The 25,859-nt window shown below is 41.0% G+C and overlaps 1 protein-coding gene across 5 annotated transcripts in view; it reads left to right on the top strand.

Annotated features, from left to right (window-relative positions):
- Positions 1-25,859, top strand: part of LOC113170429 (RNA-binding motif, single-stranded-interacting protein 3) — a 96,996-nt gene that overhangs the window by 13,929 nt on the left and 57,208 nt on the right. For 3 of the 5 annotated variants that reach the window (XM_026372523.1, XM_026372522.1, XM_026372521.1), the window contains 2 exons: positions 13,923-14,104; positions 23,477-23,535. In XM_026372523.1, the coding sequence (XP_026228308.1) occupies positions 13,923-14,104; positions 23,477-23,535 (241 nt within the window). Of the gene's footprint in view, positions 1-8,680; positions 8,809-13,922; positions 14,105-23,476; positions 23,536-25,859 lie in introns of those variants that run through there. The other 2 variants (XM_026372525.1, XM_026372524.1) reach the window with 2 other exon arrangements.

Raw genomic sequence — 25,859 nt, 5'->3', positions numbered from 1 at the left:
TCCCAGCCATAGATAAGCTTAGTGTGTGTATGTGTGTACATAATTCATAATGGAAGCGTAGCCAAATCAAGATCTAGAGTTGATCATGACCAGTGGCACGAAATAGGAGAGAGAGAGAGAGAGAGAGAGAGAGAGAGAGAAGGAAAAGTGGAGGATATGCAGGGAAAATGATTTTACAAATATGGTTACAGGTTACAGAGCATGAACTACTTTAAATTCATCCCACACTTACCTGTATGCACCAGCATGTGTTCCCGTACACATTCCCACAGGCTCCCCGAGTATAACTCTCTCTCCTCCCTCTGTTTCTCTATCTCCCTTCAGTGCCTCCCTCCCTCCCTCTTTTACTTTCAAAGAAGGGTAATCCCTCTTGTAGCTAATGTGCTGTGACATTTCATGGTACAATAGGATTTGGGAGACACTGTGTATTCTCATGGTGCTGGGGTCTGGCTGATAACCTCACTGTCTGGGTGATTTTAGACTACAGCACATCTTGGACTAGTTTTTTTTTTTTTTTTTTTTTATCTTTTTTTTTAATCTCACATTGGAAATCTAATTCTCAAGGTGTAAATGCAATTCACAACAATGCAGTACTGAGGTGACAACACCGTGATGGGAAAGCCACAGTAACCACAGACTGTCACGCAACATCACAAATATAAAATAAAAAAAAACAAAAAAGGGCTGTTAATTAGATCTCATTCATAGATTTAACACGGCATGAAAAGCAACGACAGATTGTTTTTCTGAGCTGTGACGCAGGTGACAACCGATAAAATCATGTATGCAAACTGAGTGGTGTGTATTTGACCTGTATACTTTATGTTCTTACCTGGAGAAATATTTAAAAGTGAAAGAAAGAGGAAATTCTTAATGCTGTGGTGGATTTTAACTGAAGAAATAATTTCACTAGAGGCACAGAATATTAACACTAAGACAATACATTAGTCAAGTTGAAGTTCCACTTAATAGATGTTTTCAGACCTTTCAGCCTTGCTGTAAGTGGTCCGTTGATGTAGCTGTCACTGAAAGCAACACTGTTAAATAAAATAATAGAAAACTGTGAAATGTAGCTAATGTAGTTCTTATACAGGCTGGACAGAACCTCCCAATTGTACATTAAAGTAGAATCTTGGCATACAACAGATGATAGGATACAGATAGCAGGGTTTCCCTTTGGATCAACTGAAGGCCGAAGTGCTTATCTCACCAGCAGAGCTGATGCGTGAGGATAAAATATGTGGGCAGGAAATGTGCTCATCAACCTTCAGGCGTAGATACAGTGCTGCTAGAGTACCTCCAACCAGACGGCGCTTAGAGAAGCAAATGTTGCAAGGGATTAATGTTCAATAGTTTGCATGGCGTTTATTGGGGATTATTCATGTATGCTGTCCAAGCAAAGCAGATAGTTTAATCGTAATAAATAACAGGACAGCCAATAAAGATGAATGAAGGAAAGCTGCAGCCCTCAGTTATTTCCCTGATGCTTTTAACTTTACATGCATTGATTGAGCACCCCCCGTAATGGTCTTTGATGTAGTTTTTGTGCTGTCCTGTGTGTTGCCAGAACTTTACTCTGAGAGGCGTTTTACACCAATTCACTTTCTTGGCTTCGAGCCACTTTGAGTACCAGCTGAAGCGCTTGCAGACGTGTGTGCCCATCGAACGCTGCACCTACTTTGATATTTTTCTTACTAAACATGCAGTTGCTTATGTCGATTACGTGCTGCTAAAGAATGTCGAATAAGTCAAATTGGCACTGAGAGGCTTACAGAAAAAAAATAAGAACAAACCTTGATTACGAGGTTATAACAATAATGACTTGCCCTGAAAAGGCTAATTCGATTCACGACCTGTCATCTTCCTTTACGCCTTGAATCAAATGAAAGAAAAAGGAAAGAAAAGCCTCCAAAGCCGCATGAACGTCTTCCTCAGCTAAATACAGATTACAACTAAAGTGAGCCGAGTGTTTATCTAGCTAACAACCGTGCCATGGGACTAACATCTTGTCATTATGATTTGCCGTATGATTTCTTTTGAGAGCGTGACAGCGAACACGAGACAGATAGAAGCTGAGAGGTGTCACGCCCAGATTCATGAGACGGGGTTGGCAACCCTGCTATTGCTGTTTTGGCTGACTGTGTTATACCTGGAGGAACCCAGCGTACACTGTGGCCAATTTAGCTGGAGCACAGCTGCTAAGAGGCTCCCCGAGGTGTGTGTGTGTGTGTGTGTGTGTGTTCCAGGATTAAGCCACAGCACCAATTAAAGCTTCAGACTGGTTTTTAAAGGATAAATTATTAACAGCAGAAGTGACCTCTCCTGTGGCCTGTCTCCCCTCTTCTGCTGCTCTCTTGTCTTCCCCTCTCCATCCGTCCTCTGGATTTGTCAAACGTGCTCACCTTCCTCTTCCTCTTCTTTTGTCTCTCCTCGGTTCGGTTTCTATTCTCTGCACTCATTTTGGTTTCACTGTTTACCAGTGTCTCCGTGTCCTTGTACCACCTCTGAAGGATCCTGGAAGGATTTAGAAATAAAATGTTTTGATACCCCCTTACTCTTACTCTCATTTTCTCACAAGACTAAAGTGACAGAGTGGCAGAGATAGGGATATGTTCTCATCGGTAAAACATATTGGAGGAGGATTTCTTTCTGTTTACTCCATTGCCTCACTCTACCTTGCGTCTGTTCGCTGTGATATTTCTCTTCCAAGATGTGTTTTTCCTCACTGAGTACTTTGGTATATTTATGCCTCCAGGATACAGTTGGGTTTGATTGTTGCTCTATGCAGCTGCATTCCCATTTTTCCCCCTGTGTTCAATAGCAAAAGCATGTTAGCCAGTAATGGATACTTTTAACCTTTTCCAGGTAATTTAATCAGGCCTTTAAATCAATCCAAGCACACGGTGTCTGGGTTATGATGGGTGAATACACTGACTGCTACGCTCTCTTCAGCCTGGTCTCTCTTTTTCTGATTTGATGAATGCTTCATTGCTGGTTTCTGAATTATAAATGGTTGCTCTCATCTCTTACATGGACAGAAGAGGAGTGAGGATTGACATTGTTTATGGACTTAAATCGGTTTAACACCGGGCTTCATGCTGCCATTCACTATTCCATCAAATGGAATTTCCTGTGGAAAGCGGTACAGCATCACCTCACGTTATTTTATGGGTCCAGTGGCTCGTCAAAGTTCAGATGCAGTTCTGTTGGATCACTAGACACTGAAAAGAAATTGGCAGTTTAATTTCAGCACTAAAGTGTCAATTCCAGAGTGTAAAATCTTTAGGCCTAACTCACACCATGTGTGTCTGATGTGTTCCTTTGCCTCTTTAGTCTGGCTGGCTGTGTTATGTGTTCTCTCTGACACAGATTTTAACATGTTTCTGTCTAATCTTCCGCTTGAGGAAAAAAAAAAAAAAGCAAAAACATAATGATTTGAATGAGCTCTGTCTTTGTTACCATGCCCTGTTATGGATTTTCCCTGTAGATATCCTCAGGTCATCATCTGATCTCAGTCAGCCGGCTTGGATTCCGCTCAATATGTTCTTACACTCTGATCTCTTTCTCCATCCCTCCCCTTTTCCCTCATTCCTTCTACCCGTCTCTCTTCTTCCCTGAATATTTGCTCCTCTCAGATTCAATGAACAAATTTAATTATAGCAGAGAGGGAAACAGGAAGGAATGAGTGACACAGTGAAGGAAGGAAGCAGCATAATATAAATGGTCAGTGACCCTGAGCGCAGACAAGGTAAAGATTAGTGTGTTTAACCTGACCTAACCAGACCTGGTTGGTCTGAAGGAGAGGGGGCATATTGAACTGTGTTACATTAGACTGTATATAGATGTTGCAGTGCATTGACCCTGCAACACTGCTTCCCTCACAAGTGGAATTCCAGTAAAGCCTGTAGTTCCATTACAGGATCATATGAGCCAAATAATCTATGTTCAGACTCCTACTGCACCATCACATGTCTTACAGTTACACATTCTGTTTGCTACCATAGCTCAGTGAGTTGGCCTTAAATAGAAGTTGTTGTTTACACTGTTTTCTTATGACTTCCATTAACATTGATTATGTGGGACATGATACATCAACCTTGGGGTTGTTTTACACTTTACTTCAGCTGTGTCCTGTTGTTAAGTGCAAACTCACGTCCTTCCATTGTAGGAAGATAGATGTGTTTTTGGGAATTTGCTCATTTTTACCTTAAAACTGTAAGTTCAGGGAGTATGACCTGATGGAGCTCAAGCTGCATTACTCTGCATGATGTTATTATCAGTAAAGAGTACTAATTTGATTTTTTAACCAAACCTGTCACAGTTTGCAGATTTGTAAATTAATTAATATATAATAAAATAAAAGTGAAAGACGTTGCGTTGCTGTGCTGAAAATACACACTGCCCATGTCACAGGTCTATTGTTGGTCATTATCTTAGTGTAATCAACAAATGTATTTGTGATGTGCTTGAAATAACAGAAAAGTTTCTGATTGAGGAGTAGTCTGTGTCTGTGCCACGAATTGCCCCAGATGCAGTGCAACAACAATTGCACTGCATCTGGATTTGCGATAAGAGACGGGGAGGTCTGGGTAGATTTTATCACTAATGCCAAATGAGCATCAAAATTGCACTACGCCAACAAATCAGCATAAACACAGCTTATGCTATGCTTTTCTCTTCCACAGTGGTGCAAACAAGTTCAACTGGTGCCAAGAAAATTGCAAAACAGGTGCAGAGTAAAAAAATAAATAAATACTTTCACAGAGGAAAAATGCTTTAAAATTGTGTTTGGACTATTGCACCTACAGGTAAATAGAGCTCTTAGTCTGGTTATAAGTGACAGGTTTATCTAAAGTGATCGTTCATGTTTTAAAATGAAGTTGTCTGTTCCATGATACTGAAGGGCATTTTTCTGTTTGTGTTCTTTTGTTTACGACTGCATATGGCCACCTGGAAAATGTAATTGTTTATTTCAAGCAGTTTATCGTGGTACACAATATTGATACACACAATTTCATATATTGTAGACCAGCACTTACTCTGTTGAGCGCTCTCATAACTTCCACCTCTGCAACAGACTTCCACAATGGAGAATAAATTCCCCAACATCTCATATTGTTACTTGGCTGCCTGTTTCAGTAATTTAATAACTTATACAATTTCCATTTCTGCTGTCTTGTACTCCCACGCAATATACTGTATGTCACAACCTGTGATGTTGTTATCTTTATAGAGAAATGTTAATTGATTCACTAATGAGAGCAGAACCGCCTCAACACACATGCACAACACATACGTACACATTGCTAGCTTTTCAGATCCTCATTGTTGCTGCGAGAAGACAAAGCCGACGCAGAATTGTGTGCACCCACACACACACACACACACACACACAAACCCACCAATTCATATCTTTTAGCTTCTCATTGTTGCTGTGGAGAAACATTATTCTGTCTGCACACTTCTTCTATAGTCTGCATTCTTTGACCTGATGCTATATAAGCATTGTGTCTTATTCTCATGCCCTCTTATTCTGATGGTAATTTGACTGCCTGAGAGGACTGGCAAATTATTGTTCTGTCTCATTCAACAAAATATGGTAAAAAGTCATTCCTCGGATTAAAGAAAAGCTCTGCGGTGGATTTCCAGGGCACTGTTGTCATGTGTGCGGTTGCCTGCCGGCCCCCTGTTCATATGCTAATGAGCCAAAGCTTGATTGTTTCCTCATATTTTAATCTCCTGCACGGCGATGGAGGAGAGAGGGGCAGCAGATAGGAGTGTGAGCACGCCGAAGAGATGAGACAAGAGGAAAAGAGATGATGGGCAAAGAAAAGTAGAGAGGGCAGAGACTGTCGGCAGCTGAGGAATGAGGAGGAGGAGGCGAAAGTTGAAGCTGAAAGACGACGGGATGAAGTTATATAGGTGGAGGAGAAAAGCAAAATGTTTGACAAAGACAGTAAGAGGTGAGGGACATAGGAGGGCAGGATGGGATTATTAATATGCAAGGAGGAGATGATAAGATAAAGAGGGATAGGAGTGCTGCCGGATGAATAAGGAATATACAGTTCACCTTTTAAGAAGACATCCAGAGTTTATTAGCAGTAACAAAGAACCACTGTGAGGCCTACCGCTGATAGAACTCTGCATTATTTAACACTGCTTCATTTTAAACTTTGAGGGGAGTCACTGAAGAACAATAAAGCCTCCATATGTCGTATAGGTTTTCTATAAAGCCAATCACGAACCTCATCCGCTGGCGTTCATTGTGCACACCTGCAGGGTTAGAAAACTGACCAGGGGGCAATGAGAGGAGGAGCGAGACAGACTTCCTTGAATAAACGAACCTGTCATTTGCATAAATATACATAATAAAAGAGCTTTGTGCAAAGCTCCTCTTCAATATGCATGTTTTCTTCCCCTTTTTGAAACTTGCATTCGAGAGGTCATGCAATTAAGACAGAAGAATGCAGCTTATGTGTTTTGTTTTTTTTTGGGGGGGGGGGGGTGGTGGGTATAGTCAGAGAGGTGGAGGAGAAATCATCAGGATGGGGGAAGTATAATGTAGTGGAAACATTTAGTCGGATGTCACTCAGGGAGTTTTTTTAGAAAGAGGGTGCAGGGCTAGCTGCTTCTGTGCAGTTAGACTTTTTAGTTTAGGTGACTGTTTACAGCAAAGACACAAGTGCGTTTGCAAGTAAACTACTTTCAGCAAGCATTCACATACAGAATACACCCAAATACAGGAAGTTGTTGCATAAGCTCATGTCAGTGAGTTAATCACTAAGAGTTCCCATAACCCCACATACAGTCACTCACTCAGCCATGACCCCAAGAACAATAGCTTCAAATTAATCTTCAGTCGAACAGCGTGCCCGTAAACGAACACATGGCCCGTGCCCTCTCTGCTTTTGACCTTCTCAAAAGCACCACAGGAATTTGCTGAGAGTTCAGCAACTCACCACAGTCACTCTCCATCATCTCCTTATCTGCCACCAGGTCAGTGAGCAGCGAGCTCAGACTGCATGTCCTCCTACAATGTTTGTGCAACTTGCTTGTGACAGCCCGCGCTGTTGATGCTGCTGTTGCTTATGTTAACAAGAGAGATAGAGAGGTAGACAGCTGGAACATGGTGTTCCACTGGGAAGCAACCTAAATGACCTGATCTTCTGAGGAGACGCAAGAAACAGGGGAGGAGTCATTTGGGAAGGGAAGCTGGAGTGTGATGAGGAGATGAGGGGAAAGGTGGGACATGAACGAGAAAGCAAGAGAGTGAAAGTGAAAGTACTGTACGTGAAGTGTTGTGGTGACTAGATGTCTACGCAGAAAGTAAGATCCGTGTCGGTGGAAGTGATTTTATCACACTGCCTGTTCTAAAATGCTGGAATAAAGACTTAGATAATATCAGAAGGAGCTTTATTAGATGAGACAAAGGAAAGATTTTGATGAATATGAGTTTACCAGCAGTATTTTTCAGTCAAATATACCACATTGAATTTCTTTTTAATTGCTGTTGTTGTTGTAAAAGCTGTACGAAGGTTGCTGCTTCCATTTGCATTATTCTTCTGACGGGAGGTAAAATAGGTCATGCAGACTATATTCTGACAGGTCAACCTTCTGCACTTTTATTTAAAGTGAGTACTACGGGGAAGTCTGCAGGTCCTAAAAACCCTAACAAGATTTAAATTATATTAATTCTAGCTCTATTTGCTCAAGGGTGTAGTAAAATCCAGTATTACACATGTAAAATATAGTGGTTTCTGTGGTGAGTCTTGTCCAGTGACAAATGGCACCAATTCCAAAGACTGATATTTCATTTTGTATTGTACATTAACTGGTAAGAAAAGCGATCTGAAGGTTGTACATTTGACTTGACACCATATGATTGCCAGCTCAAACTCAATTATCAGTGCAATTCATGTAAGAGAAAACTAATTTTCCTTGAATTCTGAGCTGATCGCGGAGCTGAAATTCGAAATAGTTTTCTTAAATAACCCTCAGGTGTAATATTCTCCAGACTAATCATAATATATGCCTCTAGCCTACAGGACACATTCCTCACTTTGTCATGTGGAAACCTGTAAGTATATCCTATTGGATATCACCAGCATTCTCGCAGCATTAAACAGACTTTTAACAGTCATCTCTGCTTCCAATAACATAAATAAGTTGTATATCTTCCGTTGTTTGTCTTAATTTCTCTCCTGGGTTTTGATTGTAACACCCCGAAGCCGCATCCAATCAAACAAGGCCTGGACAAACCAATCTGACACTGAAGCAGTTGTTTTTTTTTTTGTCGATTCCTAAAGAGATGATTTGTTGTCTTTTCAAGGTTTCCAACAGAAACGGCTTAATTTAGCTGCTTGTGTAATCTTCGAACGGGAACTGCACATTGGGAGCCATGTTTCCATTCCAATGTATTCATAAGCTCTTCCTTAAACCCTTCCGCTGCTGTGTTTAGAGGCACTGAGAGTAAGAGAGAATCTCAGTGCCGGTCCCAAAAATAGCCGGCATTCTTTCCTCTGAGTTTCAGGAAGCATCGGAAGAGGCCGGAACAACTCGCTCTCCCATGTCCCATCCTCCTTCCCCTTATACTTTCTCACTCCGTTCTCTTCATTGGCCATCGGCCTTGTTCACCATCTATTCCTTCCTTGGCCACCCTCTCTTTCGCTGTCTCTAATGTAGGGTGATCAGTGGATTCACTAATGGGGCCATTTTTTTTGGATCTAATTCAACTTTGGTGAACTTTGAGTCTGCATGTTTGACCAACAAGTCATTTAGACAGCTCCAAAACAGAGGAAGCTATTATAGGTAATTAGCTGCGTTGCATCCTTTACTTTTATTTAACAGTGCTCTGTCCTCACGAAGTGCTCAAATGTTCCAGCGTTAAGCCTGTCAGACACAGCAGCTTACTAACTAGACGTGCTGCCTGTCACTGGGCTCCAGTTCTTATAGAGAGCTGGTGTATTTGTTGGATTCAGTTATGATACCTTTATGGTTTAAAAACCCTGCTTACCTTTAGTTCAAAGTTAACTTAAGTTTAAGTATTAACCTATTATTAGAAGAGTTCAGTGGTGCAGCACAATGAGGACTTTTATCAATTGAAATAGTGCAAATGATATATGATATAAAACTAAGGTCTCTGACTTACTGAAGATAATAGTGTCACTGGAACCCCCCACTAACTTCTAAGGCTAATATTTATATTTAGGGGCATTTTTTGTTATGTGTTTACAGAAAACTTGTTTTTTCAAGATGCTGTAAGTAAAATCTATGATTTGTTAATAAACCTTTAATTATCTGACAAAAGTACAAAGATAATTTTTTTTTTCCTCTACTAAGTTTACTGTATTTTGTAACTATCAGCAAATTTAAAGTTTGAAGCCTGTGACACAACAGAAATGTTGCACTGAGGCAAGTTTAACACTGTGTTACATCATCTTTCCTATTGATTACACTCAGTATACTAATTGTTGCAGTTGTGAGTGAAGATGAATATTTGCCCACACAAAACTTCGGCTCCTCAGTGATCCACAGTTTCTGTGTGTGATTCTCCTTTACATGATGCTCCATAAATTTTTAATAGGACACAGATCTGGACTGCAGACAGGCGAGTGAAGCACACACACTCTTTGTTTAATGAAAACACACTTTTACACATGAGTAAAGCCTGACAGTGTCCTGCTGAGATATCCTGTGACTTCTCAGGAAAAGACAATGGCTTGGTGGCAGCAAATGTTCTCTGATATTCCAATATACACACCGACTGATGGTGTGGGGGGGTATATTGGGATTGATGGTCACACGCATGCAAGTAACCCAGCTGTTGGCCATGATGATGCACCATACCAGGTGCTGTCTTTTGCTTCTTTTGTCTGTCTGAACAGACAAAAGCAATTAGAAATGTGTCTGAACCTGAATAGTATGTGTGTGTGTTTTCTTATACAGTCACAAGAAAAAGTAATCTTTGCAGTTTCCTTGTTTTTTGCATGAAATGTGATCTGATCTTTTCCAAAGTTTCGTTTTTTTATTGCAATTTAGAGAAAGCCAAGTGTTTGGTAGAGTGGTTTGTAGAGTAAGCGAGAAATCTGCTCATTTCACAGCTTATTTGTTTTATTCTTTGTGATGACCGTGGCGCAGTTGGTGGGGTAGTTGGCTATGTCGTCTATATTCCACAAGAATTTTCCCAGGGCGATTAATGAAGTTTGGATATTTTTCTTGCCTTGTACCTCACTCATAAGTCACTTTGGAGCAAAGCATCTGCCAAATGAGTAAATGGAAAATGTAAATGTTATTCTATGGCAAATCAGTGGCATGCAGGTATGCCTGAAAAAGAAAATTTTGAATTTCAACACTTCTAAGGAAAAAGGTTAAGGGTAATCACACTATTAGTCATGTCTGTGTGCCCATCAAGTCGCACCATGCAGCAGTGTTGTGCGGTGTATTGCTGTTCACTGGCTCTGCTGTGCATGTAATCTACAAAAACGCAGTGACGGTGTTTGTTTTGTGTGACGGTTTGCGTCCCTGCCTCTGAGCCTTCTCCCCACTGTGAGAGCTGCTCCACTGTACTAAGTGTGTCAACAATACCAGCTGAGAGGCAGCCTTCAGTCCACACACTCCGCCTGCAGACTAATCTTTAAAAGACGGAAACCGGGAGAAAGAGAAGAGCCAGAGGAGGAGGAGGGAAAGAGGGAGAAATATAGAGCGAATGTGTGGTGTAGAAAGATAGAGGTGAAAAGAGCACAAGACTGAGAGATGGCAGAGTTGAATTTCACAGTGAGCGAGAGGAGAAGAGAGGAGAAAGCATGGATGCCAGGGAGAGGGAGTGAGAGAGATTTTAATGTTTCAAAGGATTTCCCTATCACAGTCTCTGACACATTACATACACAGCTCACTATCGGTCCGACCCTGACAGCTGCACAAATTGGCTGAAAGAGGTTCCCTGGGTAAAGGCTTTGATCAGGTGTGTGTGGGTGTGTGTGTGTGTGTGAGTGTCAGTGAGTGAGAGGAAGGAGGGAGGCTTTATACATTTGTACATACCTGGACATCTGAGTATGTGTTATGTGAGTCTGCTCCAAATCATAGTGGAATGATATGAATGTATACAGATAAGGTGTGTGTGTGTGTATGTGTGTGTATGTGTGTGTGTGTATGTGTGCCAGTCTGGGTATGTTTTTGTGTATGTGTAGATGTCGCATGTCCTGGCATCGTGCTGGTAAGGATGCCATCTGTGCAGTGTCTTAAGCACGTTATAGCTTTTTTTCCAGCAGCCTTTCCCTTTCTGATTTCAGCCTGGGCTCTTTTATTTGTATCTGACACTTCCCATCAAACTTGAATCCGTGTTATCTTTCAGGTGTGGTCTGTAAACAAACCCATTGTGAGAGGCTCATATCAAACCAGCCCAAGACACAGTCCAGGCTTTGAAGCAGTGAGGTTTTCATTATTATGATCACAGACATCACATGCATGCACACATCCCCTTCTCAGCACAATTCTCACACTGCTGGTCACTGAGCTGCTGCTCTGCAGTCTAGTTTCTAGCAATGGAAACAATGTCTTTAATAAGAATACAGTTTCAGGAAATAACGGACGTTTAAGACTTTGCATTTATTGTAGCTTAATCTGGGTAGCATTCAATCATAAAATGTCCTCAAACAATCAAGCTTTACAAAGACATACCATCGCTATTACTACAGGGACATGTTGGGACATATGCACTTTTTGATGGTTTGATACCAAAAATAAGTAGCTGTAGTTAGAGATACAGGCTGTGCACGCTCCCGTGTCAGCAATCAGTTTCTGGCAGTCACTTTTTGGCACAACATGTCAATAATTCCAAATTAAAAAATAAAAACTGGAATGTGAGTGCTTGTGCTTGTCATCCGTTTTTTCCATTTTTGATTTGAGCACAAAAATCGTAAAACAAACTGTTATCCATTTTTTTTTTTTTTTTTTTTCATTCTGGTTTTGGAAATGAAAATTGAAAAAAACAAATGGTTATTTTGTTTTTTGATTTTTAGGTAGTACACAGTGTTTTGGACTGCAACTGATAATGTTTTTTTTTTTTATTATTGAGTCATTATTCAGTGTATAAAATGGCACTGTTTCCTGGAGCCCAAGGTAACATATTTCTATTTGTTGTTTAACTGTATCTGAACCAAACAGATTCTCTTTACAGTGATATTAAACAGAAAACCGAAAAACAACAAATCTCAGCAAAGTAGGTGAGAGTTTTTCTTGACAGCTGATTCAGTGATTGGTGATTACTCTCTCTCTCTCTCTGACCTTATCATCTACTTCATTCGGTTCTGTCAACTTTGGCACGTTTTAGCATTCATCTGCACCGTCAGCAGCTTGCACACCCAGAGACAATATTTTCGGAGTGAACACGGCATTGGAACAATTTCGAAGTGCAAGAATTTTAGGAGGCACTTGTTATATACAGTGGTATTTATCACAGCCATTAAACGTGAAGCATTACCTGCCGCAGAGCTCTTTACATTTCTCTACTTTGTCGTGTTTTTTGTTGACTTGTATAAGCTTGCTCTCCACTGTGCAGCACTGGCCTGCGAATGCCACTGCTGCACAAGCGCCTTCTCTTTTTACTCCTGCCTGTCTGCTGAACATGTGTTGAATCCTGTTAGTGTCTTTTTTTTATTTTTTTTACGACGCCTGTGTGTGTCTGTGTGTGTCAGGAATCATGTGCTAGTTCAGGGAAGTACAGGTAATGGATTAATATCAGAGCTGGCTCAGGCTTCACGTCGCTGTGTGGTGACAACCTGTCATTATCACAAACACTGTTCCTCGCACACAGGCTTGCGTGCACGTACGCTCTTCCCGTTTCACCTGTCTCTCTCCCTTCCATCCACTTTATTTCCCTGTCTCTCTCGTGTGTCATCAGGGCAGACAGTGGAACTGCTCTGTGATATCCTCAAACTGTTCCTAACAGCGGGACAGATGCTGAGGCCAGACTTCTTTGTAGAGCCCGTGTTGCTGTTTTGCTTTAAACATCAAGGCAACAGACAGAGAGAGTTTTGAATGCTTGCGGCCATATGAGCCATCTGACTTGTTTACTTCCTCCAAACTTAACCTAATAGTTAGCCTAAGGCGCTGGGCAGCCAGGGTGTGTGCACTGTAAACCCATGAGTTCCAAACCCTCATTAATCCTCACACTGGCCTTTCCCTCTGCCAGAAACAGTCATCTTATTAAGTCATTTAGTCAGTACTGAGCTGTGTAATTGGACAGTGGAGGCTGATAGGGAAACATTTTAGCAAGTTAGGAATGATAAAGGGCCCAAGCCTGAATTAAACGCTGGTTGACTGGGTTTCTGGTTAAAGACGTAGTAGCAAGTATCGAGACCGCTCATAAAGAAAATGCAATATGATCCAGGTTGTTCTCGGATCATATTAGTCTGTTCTCTGTTTGATTCAAGCCTGCTTGAGCCTGAAAACAAATTAAATGATGAGATTATAAGATTCAGTTTTCTAAATTACCTGTCTAGACAATTCCTGTTGCTCTTACAGTTCACTGATTTATCTGTGGTCATGTCTGTGGTGTACACTCGCGATGATGACACCGTCTTAGAAGCGATGTTTATTGCAAAGCCATTAAAGCACAGCTTGTGATTATTATTGCTAAAAGCTCCTCTAGTTAAACTCAGTACCATGATCATCAGAAGCACTACTAATTACACATATCCTGCTTCCTTTATTTGATGTGCTTCCTGTTGAACCAAGTTATTGTGGTGGCACTTGATGCGGGAAGAGATTATTCAAAGTGATGCGAGGCTGGTAGGAAGATGTTTGGTGTATCGGATAGGACTGAGGAACAGAGCTTGAAAAGGCCTTTCTGGGAAAAATGGGGCAAAATGTTGTGTTGTGACCTTGAAGTGATCTTCCCTTCTCTCTCTTCTCTGTCTCCATAGCAGTCATATGCCCCTCCCCCTCCACCCATGGCTCCGCCCAGCCCAGGCACAACAGGAGGAGGAGGTGGTGGAGGTGGAGGTCAAGGAGGAGGACTAGTGGAGCAACTCAGTAAGACCAACCTCTACATCAGAGGCCTGCCACCTGCCACCACCGACCAGGACCTCATCAAACTCTGCCAGCCGTGAGTCCTATTCTTTTCTATTCTATTCTACCAAATCTGACTTTGCATCACTCGGCAAATGCACCAGACAGCGTCCGTCACTGTAGCAGGGTTCATTCCTGCACAGTTCACTTCTGCTTGTGCTAATTAGTTTTGCGTGAGTCCAACAGCAGCTTCTAATGAGTATCAACATTTTGCTCTTGACCTCTGTGTCCCTCCCCTGTGCTTCCTCAGAGGAAAAAACACAACCCAACAGGGCCTAACCCATCCGCTCCCTCTGCACAGGGTCACCTACACCCACACACACACACACACACACACACACACACACATCCTTCTGTTTGTTGGCAGAGGTTTCAAACCCCTGATTTTCAAACACTGTGAGACACTCTGTGTGGCATATCTCTCAGTCTCTGTAGTCTTATTATTAATCACAGCTGCTCTCTCTACCTTTTCCACTTGTGTGAAGCTAACATTGACAGTGTGGACTCTACATGGTCCTGGGAATGTCTGGACTGCACTTTTCTGGTCTCTCCCAATCAGCTCCTGCACTACCAGCTCCAAGCTGACTCATTCATTGCAGCAGCTACTTACTGAGCACAAACTGAAGCTGCATCACTAGTTTCCTGTGGTTCTACCAGCACAGAAATGTAGTTGAGTGCATTTGTTCTTGTTGATAATAACTTAGATGATGTGGTTACTCAATTATCTCTGGTCTGCTGTAACGTGACTAATGTGGTGAATCTATAGCTGGACACAGGACTAAATAGAGTTTGGTATTTCTTCTACCTCAATGTCCCATTGTGGAAAGAATCAACATGTAATGCAACACAACCAATAAACAAGCCCTCTGAGAGAAAATCTTGTTTGCCTTCCGCTATTACCTGATGTTATCAAATATATTTGGAGATTATATTGTGTATAGAGCTGCATATTCTGCAGGTACGAGTTTTAAATTGACTCATCAAAATGTCTAATTCGTTCACTGATAAAGAATAAAATGTGGAGAAGATATAAGACACACACGGATGCACCATACCTCCTCCTTCTGTGTGTCAGCTGCAGTTCAAGCCTGTTGTATTTCAGCTTAGCCCTGGAGGCATTCTGGAGAAACAGGGTGAAAAATGGGGGCCAATAAAAGTTTCATTAGAGGCCCAGTCAGTGTGCCAAGTAACATTTAAGAAAGGTCAGTGGGGCACTGGTCCTGTGTGTGCTCTTGGGTGGCAGTCGTGGGTTTTCAACTCTCTTCAGCTTTTGGAAATAGACTGAGTGCCATTTTCCCGTCACTCACTGGCATGACATGCACGCATGCACGTGCACACGTAAACAGGCATTTCATTCATGCGCACAGTTAACATTGAATAACGGAAGGACGGTCCCTTGACACTGACACACAAAAATACACAAGTGCTCTTTCAACTCAGTGTCATCCTCATCCTCATTGTTACCAAGCACGGCTTTCTTGTGTGCCAATCCGCCCAGCAGCACCATCCTCTCCCTTCCTGTTCTGTCATCGTTGTTTCCTCCTTCCTCTCCTCTCTGTCCCCCTCTCTCAGTCCCCCTCCCTCCATGCCTCGCTCTGTCTCTGTGCCAGTTCTCAGAGTGTCAGTGAAAAGTGCTGTTGTCAGCTGACATTTCCAATCACTCCCCCGGTTGGCCAAACTATGGACACACTTTTAACGTCTGGGGACAGAGCAGAACGTGAGCAGAATCTAAAGCAGAGCACAAGGGCAATTTCTCACTCCCTCGCTTACCAGCTTTCAGTCACACTTGTTGTCTTTGTCTTTCACCACTGATTCACTCACTATCTATCTACAGTAGCAAGAAAAATGAAATTGAAATTAATTTGTTTTCTGCATTAATTTGTCATAAAATGTGCCCTGATCTACATTTAAGTCAAGAGTATTAACAAATATAATGTGCCTTAAAATAATAACACAAAAACAATTCAGATTTTTCTTGTATTGAGTGTTTTTATCAGCTAGTAACTCTATTCTACACCTCCAAACTCCAGGTATGCTAGCACCTGACTCTAGTTAGTGTTTTTGAGTCAGAATGTTTTTTTTTTGTGTTAGTTAGGTATTATTTTAGGCACATCATATTTGTTAATACTCTTGCCTTAGATGAAGATCAGATAATGTTTTATAACAAATTAAAGCAGAAAACCACCATTGGTTCACATACTTTTTCTTGCTACTGTATCTATCTATCTATCCATCCATCCATCCATCCATTCATTTAACTACAAGGTCAGAGAAGCTTTTATTAGTCAGAAGAAATCACAACATAAAAGACTTGAGAGGAAATTGAAACACTGAATGACTTTACACTGTCTCATTAATAAGCAGTTATAATATCTTTATGAGAAGTTTGATTTTTCTCTAAACTCTGCAGAATGTGAAATTTTAAAGCTTTACATTAATGTCTTCGATGCTTTAGTAGCTATTGATTGATAAGAAACTGAACACTTTAAAGATCCCTCTGTCATCAAATGCATTACTTAATACTTTAAAGACAGATTCCATCTTTAGTTATCTTAAGCAAAACTATGGAGACAAGAATAAATTCAACTAATAGCTATTAAATATGGTGACATGTTACAAATAAAATAGGTACTTGTCAATGGGAAAATGACAAAATAGAAAAGAACGATACAGTTACAATGAACAGGGTACTATAGTTCGATATGCACTGTGCTGCACTTGTTATTCTGCATTAGTCCATGACTGACAAAACTGTGTTAATCTCTGAAACAATCCTTTTTCATAACAATCTCAGTCCATTCAGTTTCATATCACACTATTACCATCACCTGGCTGAGTTTGCTTGGATGCTGTGGAGTTGTACATTTATCTTTCCTTTTGTTAAAAGGGCGAATGAAATGATAATGTGACTTACAAAAAAAAAAAAAAAAAAAAAACCTAACCATTTTTAATTACACTAAATGAAAGGTCCTGCACACCCACACAGGTATTTTCACATATTCTAGGTGATTAGTCCTCTGCTGCAGGTGGCCTTAGCGAGGCTGCTTATTGCATGAATCACCAACTCCATTCACTGCTAAAAATGATAAGTGTTATTTGTCCAACCTTTGCAGGTGCAACAAAACTAACTGGAGAGTGACGTGCATGTCGATCAAACGCAGAGAGCTCCACACAGCATAAATAAGTGATGTTTGTCAGGTTTGGGAAACGTTGCTGTTTGGGTTCAATGAGTCAGAGAAAGAAGGAATTTCTTCAAATCTGGCACAAATGTGCACTTGGACTGAAAGACGAGCTGATTAGATGTTGTCGATCACAGGCTACATCTGTACTATACCTAATGCAGGATTACAAGAATACCTTGAAGACATTTGGCAGAAATCTACATTGGGATGTAAGGATGGAGTGGTTTGATTTGGTAGTTGAAGGTCAGAGGTCATGGTCACTGCGACCTGTTCATCCTATCCATTCCATTGTTGTGAATACAATATGACTGGAATGCCATGGGAAGGTGAATTGCTTTAAATTTGATTTCACCCTCTGCACTCTTTATACATCATCACCTGTGTCACCTGACGTCTAATTAGTTGCCTTTCAGGGCAGCACAGTGTCAGTCATATGTCTCGTCTGGTCTACTGGAAGGCGTAGTTTATCCCCTCTGAAGTATTTTTTAATGCACAAGTTTCTTAAGGAAGATTTCAAGCAATTGCGACCGAGTCCAAATCAATAGCAAATTATCACAATAAAGCTGCCGGTCTGTTTCATTAGAAGTGCTCTCTTGCTTTTTTTCCATCTGTTAACCAGCTATTTCTTTTACTTTTCATATGTACAATTAAGTCAACACTTTAATTATATTTTTTTTTTTGCACAAGATTTATCTCCATTATCTTTTTTCCATCTATTATTAAGGTTTTCTGGTATAATCCGAACATAGCGTCAATAGCCATGTTCTTTTGCCAGCACCTCTGTGTTATTACACCTTATTTGACGAAAAATCTATTCATTAAAAATTACTTTTAGTGCTTCATGATACCCATACAATTGTGGTTACAGTAGTTTACCCACTGTTACACTACTGCTATAATTCCAATTCATAAATGCACCGCAAAATTAAAGTGCCTTAGGGCTCCTGATTCAAACTTTATGAAAAGTCCTTTTAGCAGATAAACTTAATGTTTCAGTGACATTGAGCCTTCTAAATTTACGGCACATTGCCTTTTCATCATGGAAACACTCCAAGACTTCATTTCTTAGTGCCTGAAGTTGTTAAACTTCATATGGGGAATAAATTTGAAGACTTCTGAAGCACTGCACTCTCTCAGTCCTCCCTCTGTGTTTGTCTGTTTGAGTCTAACTGGCAGAGAGGGGGGGGAAATGAAGGAAATGCAAGAGACAAGACAGCCCTATCGGATCCCCAATTAGGAGATACCACACACAGAGACCAACCTGTATCTGTAGTCTCGTAAATGCACACTCTCAAACACACACAGAGCCTCATACACAACACACATAAGCATCAAATGTACTGTATATAATGGCCACATATATACTGACAGATGTAGAAATAATTTGTATGTGAATAAGAACTGTGGTTCATTAGACATTAAAATGTGAGCATCCACAGGCTGACAGTTTTGAATAAAAGGAATAAAACAATATGTTATAGGGCTCTCTGAGGACTGCCATTAATGCTCGCACGCACACACACAAAGACACACACATACAGAAAGAAGGACGTTTCACACAGATTTAGTCAAGCCTGCTAAAATTTGGTGCACTAAGTTTTGTATTGACAATCCTCCTTGGCCTAGAAAAACACTGTCAGCTTCAGTGGTCTCACCGTTCTTTGTATATTGTAACTCTTGGTTACAATATACAAATCCTCCATGTGTTGAGGAAAACACGTACTATACCCTATCCTAAAAGTCTTGTCATACTGTAAGTCAGACTGTCAGCCTACTCTACATGAACCCAGCAGAGTGAAGGCTTTCCTCTCATGCTTTTACTACTATTTCGTGGGGTTTGGTAGCATTGAACTCACAGTGAAAACAGAGATTTGTACATTCGCCACCAAGTCCTGGTGAGTAGTTTAAATCATATGCTACAGAGACAAAATATAAGACAGTAGCCGACCTCTTGATTTTATCAGTAAACCTTCTTGTCTTAAAACATTAACATTGTTCATGTGTAAAGATTTCTTTCAATAGAAAGTGTTGTCATCAGGTGGATATCTGTAGGTTTTGGGCTAATTTCAAGATTCTTTGTTGCCGTTTGTTTTGTTTTAATTGCTTTATAAAGCCTATTCTAAAATACACAGAGCTGTTAAATGAGTGCAGTGTTGTAGCCTTTATCTCAGTAGTTAAAAATATTAACCATTATAATCAAATCCTCCACCAAAGAATGGATTTAATTTAATCTATTTTGGTTTATTGGGTAGCAGTTATGCAATTCACACAACAGGAAATAAATACTGGGGGTCTAATGGGATTGGTGGCTGACAGTGGTATGATGATGCAACAGGAATCTATACACTGACTGTACCATTTTTCCTCAACAGCTTTAGTTAATTTCTTTAACTTCACCATCATTCCCAAAGCCTTTGTCCCCACATTTTATACATACAGAACAAATGTAGCTAATCAGCAAAAGGGTTAGTGATGGGTATGAAATAATTCCTGCATCTTTAGTTTTTTTTTCAGTCAGACTGTACATAAGGAACAACCTTTAACCGATTTCTATGTGTAGGAAGAGACACTGAAAACTGTTTTGTTACACAGAATTACGAACTTTTTCCACGGGGCGCCACTGAGCCCTCTTTCTGTAGTTTTTAAATATTTGTGCTAAGTTTTTAGCAGCGTCTCCTGTGTCACTGCCACTGGGTGAAGTAGAGGTCAGCGTTATTTCGACTAGCACCAGGCTTCTGCTGGAATCAATGAAAACCTTCCAGTTGGAAGAAGATATTCTGCACGTTCTTCTCCTCTTAGTTCATGCTTTACCCAACTGCCTTACTTCGTCATCTGATCTATTATCAATACTGCATTTCTTCACCACAATAGCACATTGTTTCAGCTGTTTGGATAAAATGGAATTTTAGCACTGAGTCAAGTCCAGAGTGAGACACCATTTTGGATGGCGCTGTGTTGTTGTAATTTGACATTTCCCTAGGGCCATGGCGTCATCCAGCTCTCCTCTCCCTGCCTCTTCTCCTCCTACTCTTCTTTTGCTTTTCAGTGCAGCTAAACTGTGTTACTAGAGAAGGAACAGGTGGATTTATACTTGTATGTCATGATAATAACACACACAAATGCAGCCACGCATTAAACATACATACGCTGTATTTGTTTTTCAGTTTGTGAAACCGGCAACTGTGAGCACATTTCTTCAAAGTTTCATAATGTGTCAAGCTAGATGTCTTTCTCTTCTGCTCTCCCCCCTCTCACTTTCTCTTTTCCTTTCTTTCTTTTTTACACACACACACACACACACACACACACACACACACACACACACAAACAATGTACAAACAGAGTTTGGAAGTGTTTCGCTTTTCTGCTGGGAAGATCAACCTGCCAAAACACAGACGGCGCATAAGATCTTTGTCACGCATTCATATTCACTCCGCAGAAACTCGCAACTGCAACTGACTTTCACCCACACAAACATTTGTATGCTCAAATGTGTCCAGGCACATGCACTCGCACACGCACTCTAGGTGTTTACACTGATACGCACGCGCTCAGGTTTGAATCGCACAGAGGCAGAAGTCAACAAAGAGCTGGTTAGTGCCAGATGGCGTGTGTGCAACGTGTGTGATTTACCACTTCGGTGTTTTTGATCTGCGATGCTGCCTTGCGTCTGCAGCGTGTTTGCATCTGCTGCACGTTTTTTTTTTTCTTCGTGAAGAAGTGTGGGTGATTAGTCCTGTCTTGTTTTTCGCGTCTGCCACCGTTGAATTGGTCCCTGAACCACAGGCCAGAAGCCCTGTTTATCACAAGCGAAAGAAAAAAAAAAAATCCCAGATAAACATTACATTTGACTTCAGCTTGTCCCAGTTTGTGGATTTATAAATACCCTCAGAATATCTTAAATTGCAGCAGAATGTGTGAAGATTGTGCATTGTTCTGGATAAAAAAGGAGTGGTTTTCTCCCCACCAATTTGGAGATCATAAGCTACTCAGCTGTCGTGTTATGTGTGATAGCAGCTTTTTAAAGTCTTTTTTCTGCCTTTATTTCTAAAGTCTCCTGTCCCAATAGAGTTTGATGCGAGGCTGTCAGGCGAGCTGGTCTCTGTTCTCTTCTTCTCACTGACGGAAGCAGTTGGCTGACAGAGACTCTCCTGATGGTGACAACTAAATGATCTCTTCTTTATTAAACACCTCTTACTATCTCTCCATCGCTGCCTGACTACCTCGCTTCCTCTTCGCCTTCAATGTCTCTTTTTATCTTTTGACTGACTGCTCTCCCTCTCCTCATCTATTTCTCATTCCTCAGAGTCCCTCCCACCCTCCCCTTGCTTTGTTTTTTTTCACCCTCTCTGTTCATAACCTCCTGCGTTGTATCTTTGCCTGGTTCCTCTATCATTTTTTTGTCTCCTTCCTTGCAGAGTCTCTCGCTCTCTTTTTTTTTTCCAGGGAAGAGGGAATACACTTCCATCCCTCACCTCAGGCCATCAGCCAGTCAGCGAGCCAGTCAATCTGTCAGTCTGTTTGATAGTCACTCAGCCAGCCAGTCAGTCATTGTGGAGCAGTGTTAAGACATTAATTAAAAAGTCTCATCGCCAGAACCAGGCAGTGATCCAGACTGATCTCAGCGATGCAAGCTTTCTCTCTACTTCTTCCTCCCATGGCTCTCCTCATACCTTTTCAGCTTCTTTCTCAGTTTTATTTATTTTTTTATGCTGCTTATTCCACTCTTTCCAGGAAGACTGGAAGACAAAGCCGATAAGAAACGTTATTAACTTATTTTTGAGAACCGAGAGCTGAAGAATAGAAGTGGGATTGTGGTGAGAAAGAAGAATAAGAATAAAGGAAGGAGACAGAGAGAGAGGCAGTGGTGTCAAACATGGGAAAAAGCAAGGTAGCAAAATGGACAGCAGGCTTTAAAAGTTGGCAGGGAGAACAGATAGAAAGAGGTATGGAGGTTGTCCTTCTTTTTCATGGGGCCTTCTAGTGGATTAGGTGCCATACAGCTGTCTGGTTATTACCATCATTTATGAGACAGTACTGGCTGTGTTCTGAGGCCCGAGGTTGGATTTTGAAACAGATGAGGACAGAATGGAAAGATAGAAGCACAGACAGAAAATGTAAGCACGATAAGGTGAAATCTCTCATGGACCCCCCCAAGAAGCAGTGGCAGGATCATTTTTTTGTTCAGTGTTGAGTGTCGTTTTTAGTGTCTTTTCTCCAGGGGTTACATTTCTCAGAGTTTGATATACATTTTTTTTCACGTAACCACATCATAAAAATGTAAATTAAGACGAGGAGGCTACAGTGGTGAGTTGGGTTAAAAGCTTGTACCGGTACCGGTAGTGCTAACATACAGCACTAAGTTGACCGTGTTCACTGTTTTACTCGTAGCATGTGAACATTTGCTAAACATAAGCCGACTCTGTTGAAAATGCTTTTGTACAAATCAAACAACTGCCTGCACATTGATTCAACAAAAGCAAATTACTGTATATGCAATCAGTGAAAAAACAGTTTTGATGAAAAGAACATGATGCACAGATAATTTGAAACTCTCTAATTTCAAACTGAAAGAAATTACATTTTTTTTGTCAGATGAAATCGTTGAGATATTTCGATTCTTTGATTAAATTCAATTGCCTTCAGTTTCAGATGAACCACTGTCCAGGGACTTTCCCAGGGGTAAATCTTCCTCCAGTACATTGTACTATGTGTTTGCATAGCAGGACCGAAGCCACAGAAGATTAAGCTAATTAGACAGCTCAGAATCACACTCTGATTTGTCAGGTGGAAACACAGGAACTGTGAGTTCTTCACAAAGTTCAAGGGACATTTGTTGCAGTGGACACACACAGTTAGATGTTCATGTAATTAACGAGTTGTTTTATAGGGGACCATAAATGTTTGTACCAAAGTTCAGTGCAAGCCACTCAGTAGTTGGAGTGCAGTGTCGTTGAGACACTTCAATCAAAACCGCAAAAATGAAACACATGGTGGCGGTAGATGAAACGTCAGGGGCCATGAACGTCATGGCAAGCCACTGATTAGCTGGATCGCATCGTCAGGCTTATATTTCAATTCTGAGCAAAGTGGTGAACCAGGAATCAGACGCTGCCAGAGCCACGACTAACAATATCTTTGATTCAAATTACAACCAGCATTGCCACAGATGTCAACAACAGCAAACCATTAGGCTAATCATAATGTTTCATTGTTGTTTCTTACAGATATGGTAAGATTGTGTCAACGAAGGCCATCTTGGACAAGAACACCAATCAGTGCAAAGGTGAGTGGGAATCCATTGACTTTATCCAGTAGTGTTTATCCTGCACTGCAAAGTCTAACCTGTACTTCACAAGCTCAGATTTTGATTTGAGTCTGGAAAACATCATTTGAGCATTGATTGAACTTGGCAGCTTAAAGGCAGACCAATCAGTGCACTGTGGGGAGTGGTTTTCTGTTTTTTATATCCCTTCCTCTTGTTTTTTTTTTTTTTCATCCCCAATTAATCAGCACCTAAAGGTTTTCACAAAGGCCTAAAATGTCTGTCAACACACAGTGTGACATCAAATTAAAACAAATTGCTTCAGCCTGTGTGTGAGCCACCCTGTGTGCTAGTGCACAAAAGTCACGCGTTGGCATTAGACTAGTGTGTGTCTATGTGTTACGGGTGTGTTTCTTCACAGTGCACAACACACCAAAACAACATTGACCTCCGTAATGACCATGCCGCCGTTTAATCAATCTGAACTGCTGAAGTACCTCTGTTTTGTTTTATTCCTCCGCGATGATGATTTCAGGATTTCACCATAATGAGACAGCACTCAAGCAGTTAAGCGGCTTTTGAGAATAAGATGTTGATATTGCTGTCATTGGCCAAATCAAAATGGAGAACACCATACAATTGCCACAATGTGTTTCAAATAGTCTCTGCGGTGAGTGAGACTCACTCGAGTGTCCTCCGACGAGGGTCTGCTAGATTGTTGGAGTGGCCTGAACAAAGCAGTAATCAATATGATTGTAGTTGTCTGCTTCTGAAGAGGCACACATGAGCATGTGTTCAGCATGATTGCCGCTCATCTGCCTCCTCCTCAAAGGTATCCTGACATGGTTTAGGACAACAGCACAAATGCCCTGTAATCAGCGCATCAGCTCCAATATGTGCAGGTGAAGGGAAACTTGGTCTGATTGATCCTGATGGTAGAGATGGTAATGCACACTCTACCACTGATTACTTTGAATAAAATATTTGGAGTAAATGATTGCAGTCCCCACTGCTTTAACTTTGTAATGGGAAAACCAACCTTCACCGAATCTCCCCCCGAAAACAATTTGACTGCAGTTATTATCACGGATCTTTCTAATTGGGCAGCTTTGTAAATCTTACAGACTCATCCTTAGCATCACATAATCAAATATGGCTTTGAGCTCTGAAAGCATATTGAAATGTCTGTCTTGATATCATTACAGGATAACCAAGGGGAAGGTGGAATATTCTATAAACCCAGTGATATTAATTCTAAGTTATTCTTCCATTTTCTCTTCTCATTAATTCATTTTTATTAGGGTTAATCGAAAATTTGGTTTCAGTGCAGCCTCGTGTTCATGTTTGTTTGCTTATTATGACTTTGATGAAAATAATAACTATTTTACAGAGTATCAAATTGAATGTGAAAAGCCAGTTTACTGTATGTACTTAACACTTAAATAGTTCCAAACACATAACAGTTAACTCATTCTGTGCTTAATAAGTATTAACACCTCGATGAGCCACACCATTGCACTGGGTGACATGTTTCCTCACTACCCACATCCCCATCTCCATAATGAGGCTGGGGGGTGGTGTGTTTTGTAGACTCACATGGATACAGAGCAAGCATTTAGATATATAGTACAGTAAGACGGTTTGTGAGGTGGCTCTACCCCTGGCCGATGCCACTCCAACAGAATGTGTGCTGTATGTTAAGAGCGTACACGGTGTAACTTTGTGAGATAAAAGCCAAGTCAAAAGTGTTTGAAACTATTGGATGTGTGATGTGGTGTAGATATAATTCAGACAGTGACCTAATGAAAAGAGTTTTGAAATAGGGGATTTATACAGGCTGTGGCTCCCATCAGCAAATCCACTGCTGGTGATGTACAGTAAACTTCATGCATCTCTTAGCCAGCTGTTATCTCACAATGAAGGAGTTTCATTATCAGTCGGCCATTAGAATGCTTTACAACCGGATAAGTGTTGGTTTGATTGCAGAGGCATTCAGTGGGGACAAGATAAGTGCTTAGCGTGACTAAGAGAGTACAAATTGGCACAAAGAGTTCTCTTGGAAAGGGAAGGATGGATGGGAGGAGACTCGGGGAGGTAGAGGGAGGAGGTGTAACCTGGGCCTGACAGAAAAGGAAGGGGATCCTTTCAGACTGGTGATTTAGCAGACAGCCTCTTGTTCTCAGGAATCTTTTTTCAGACCGAGAGGTAGAGGAGAGGAGGGATCTAGACAAAGAGACAGGTGAATAAATAAAAGGTCTGCAGAGATCAGTTTCCATACTGCTGTTGTCGTGTGAATACCGTGGACTTTGAATTTCTCTGATGCTTTATGATTGCATTGATTGGGA

Source organism: Anabas testudineus, chromosome 16 (genome assembly GCF_900324465.2).
Source record: "Anabas testudineus chromosome 16, fAnaTes1.2, whole genome shotgun sequence".
In the NCBI taxonomy this organism is placed as follows: Eukaryota; Metazoa; Chordata; class Actinopteri; order Anabantiformes; family Anabantidae; genus Anabas; species Anabas testudineus.
The sequence above is the reverse complement of the archived record's forward strand: the minus strand, read 5'-3'. Positions and strand labels throughout refer to the sequence as shown.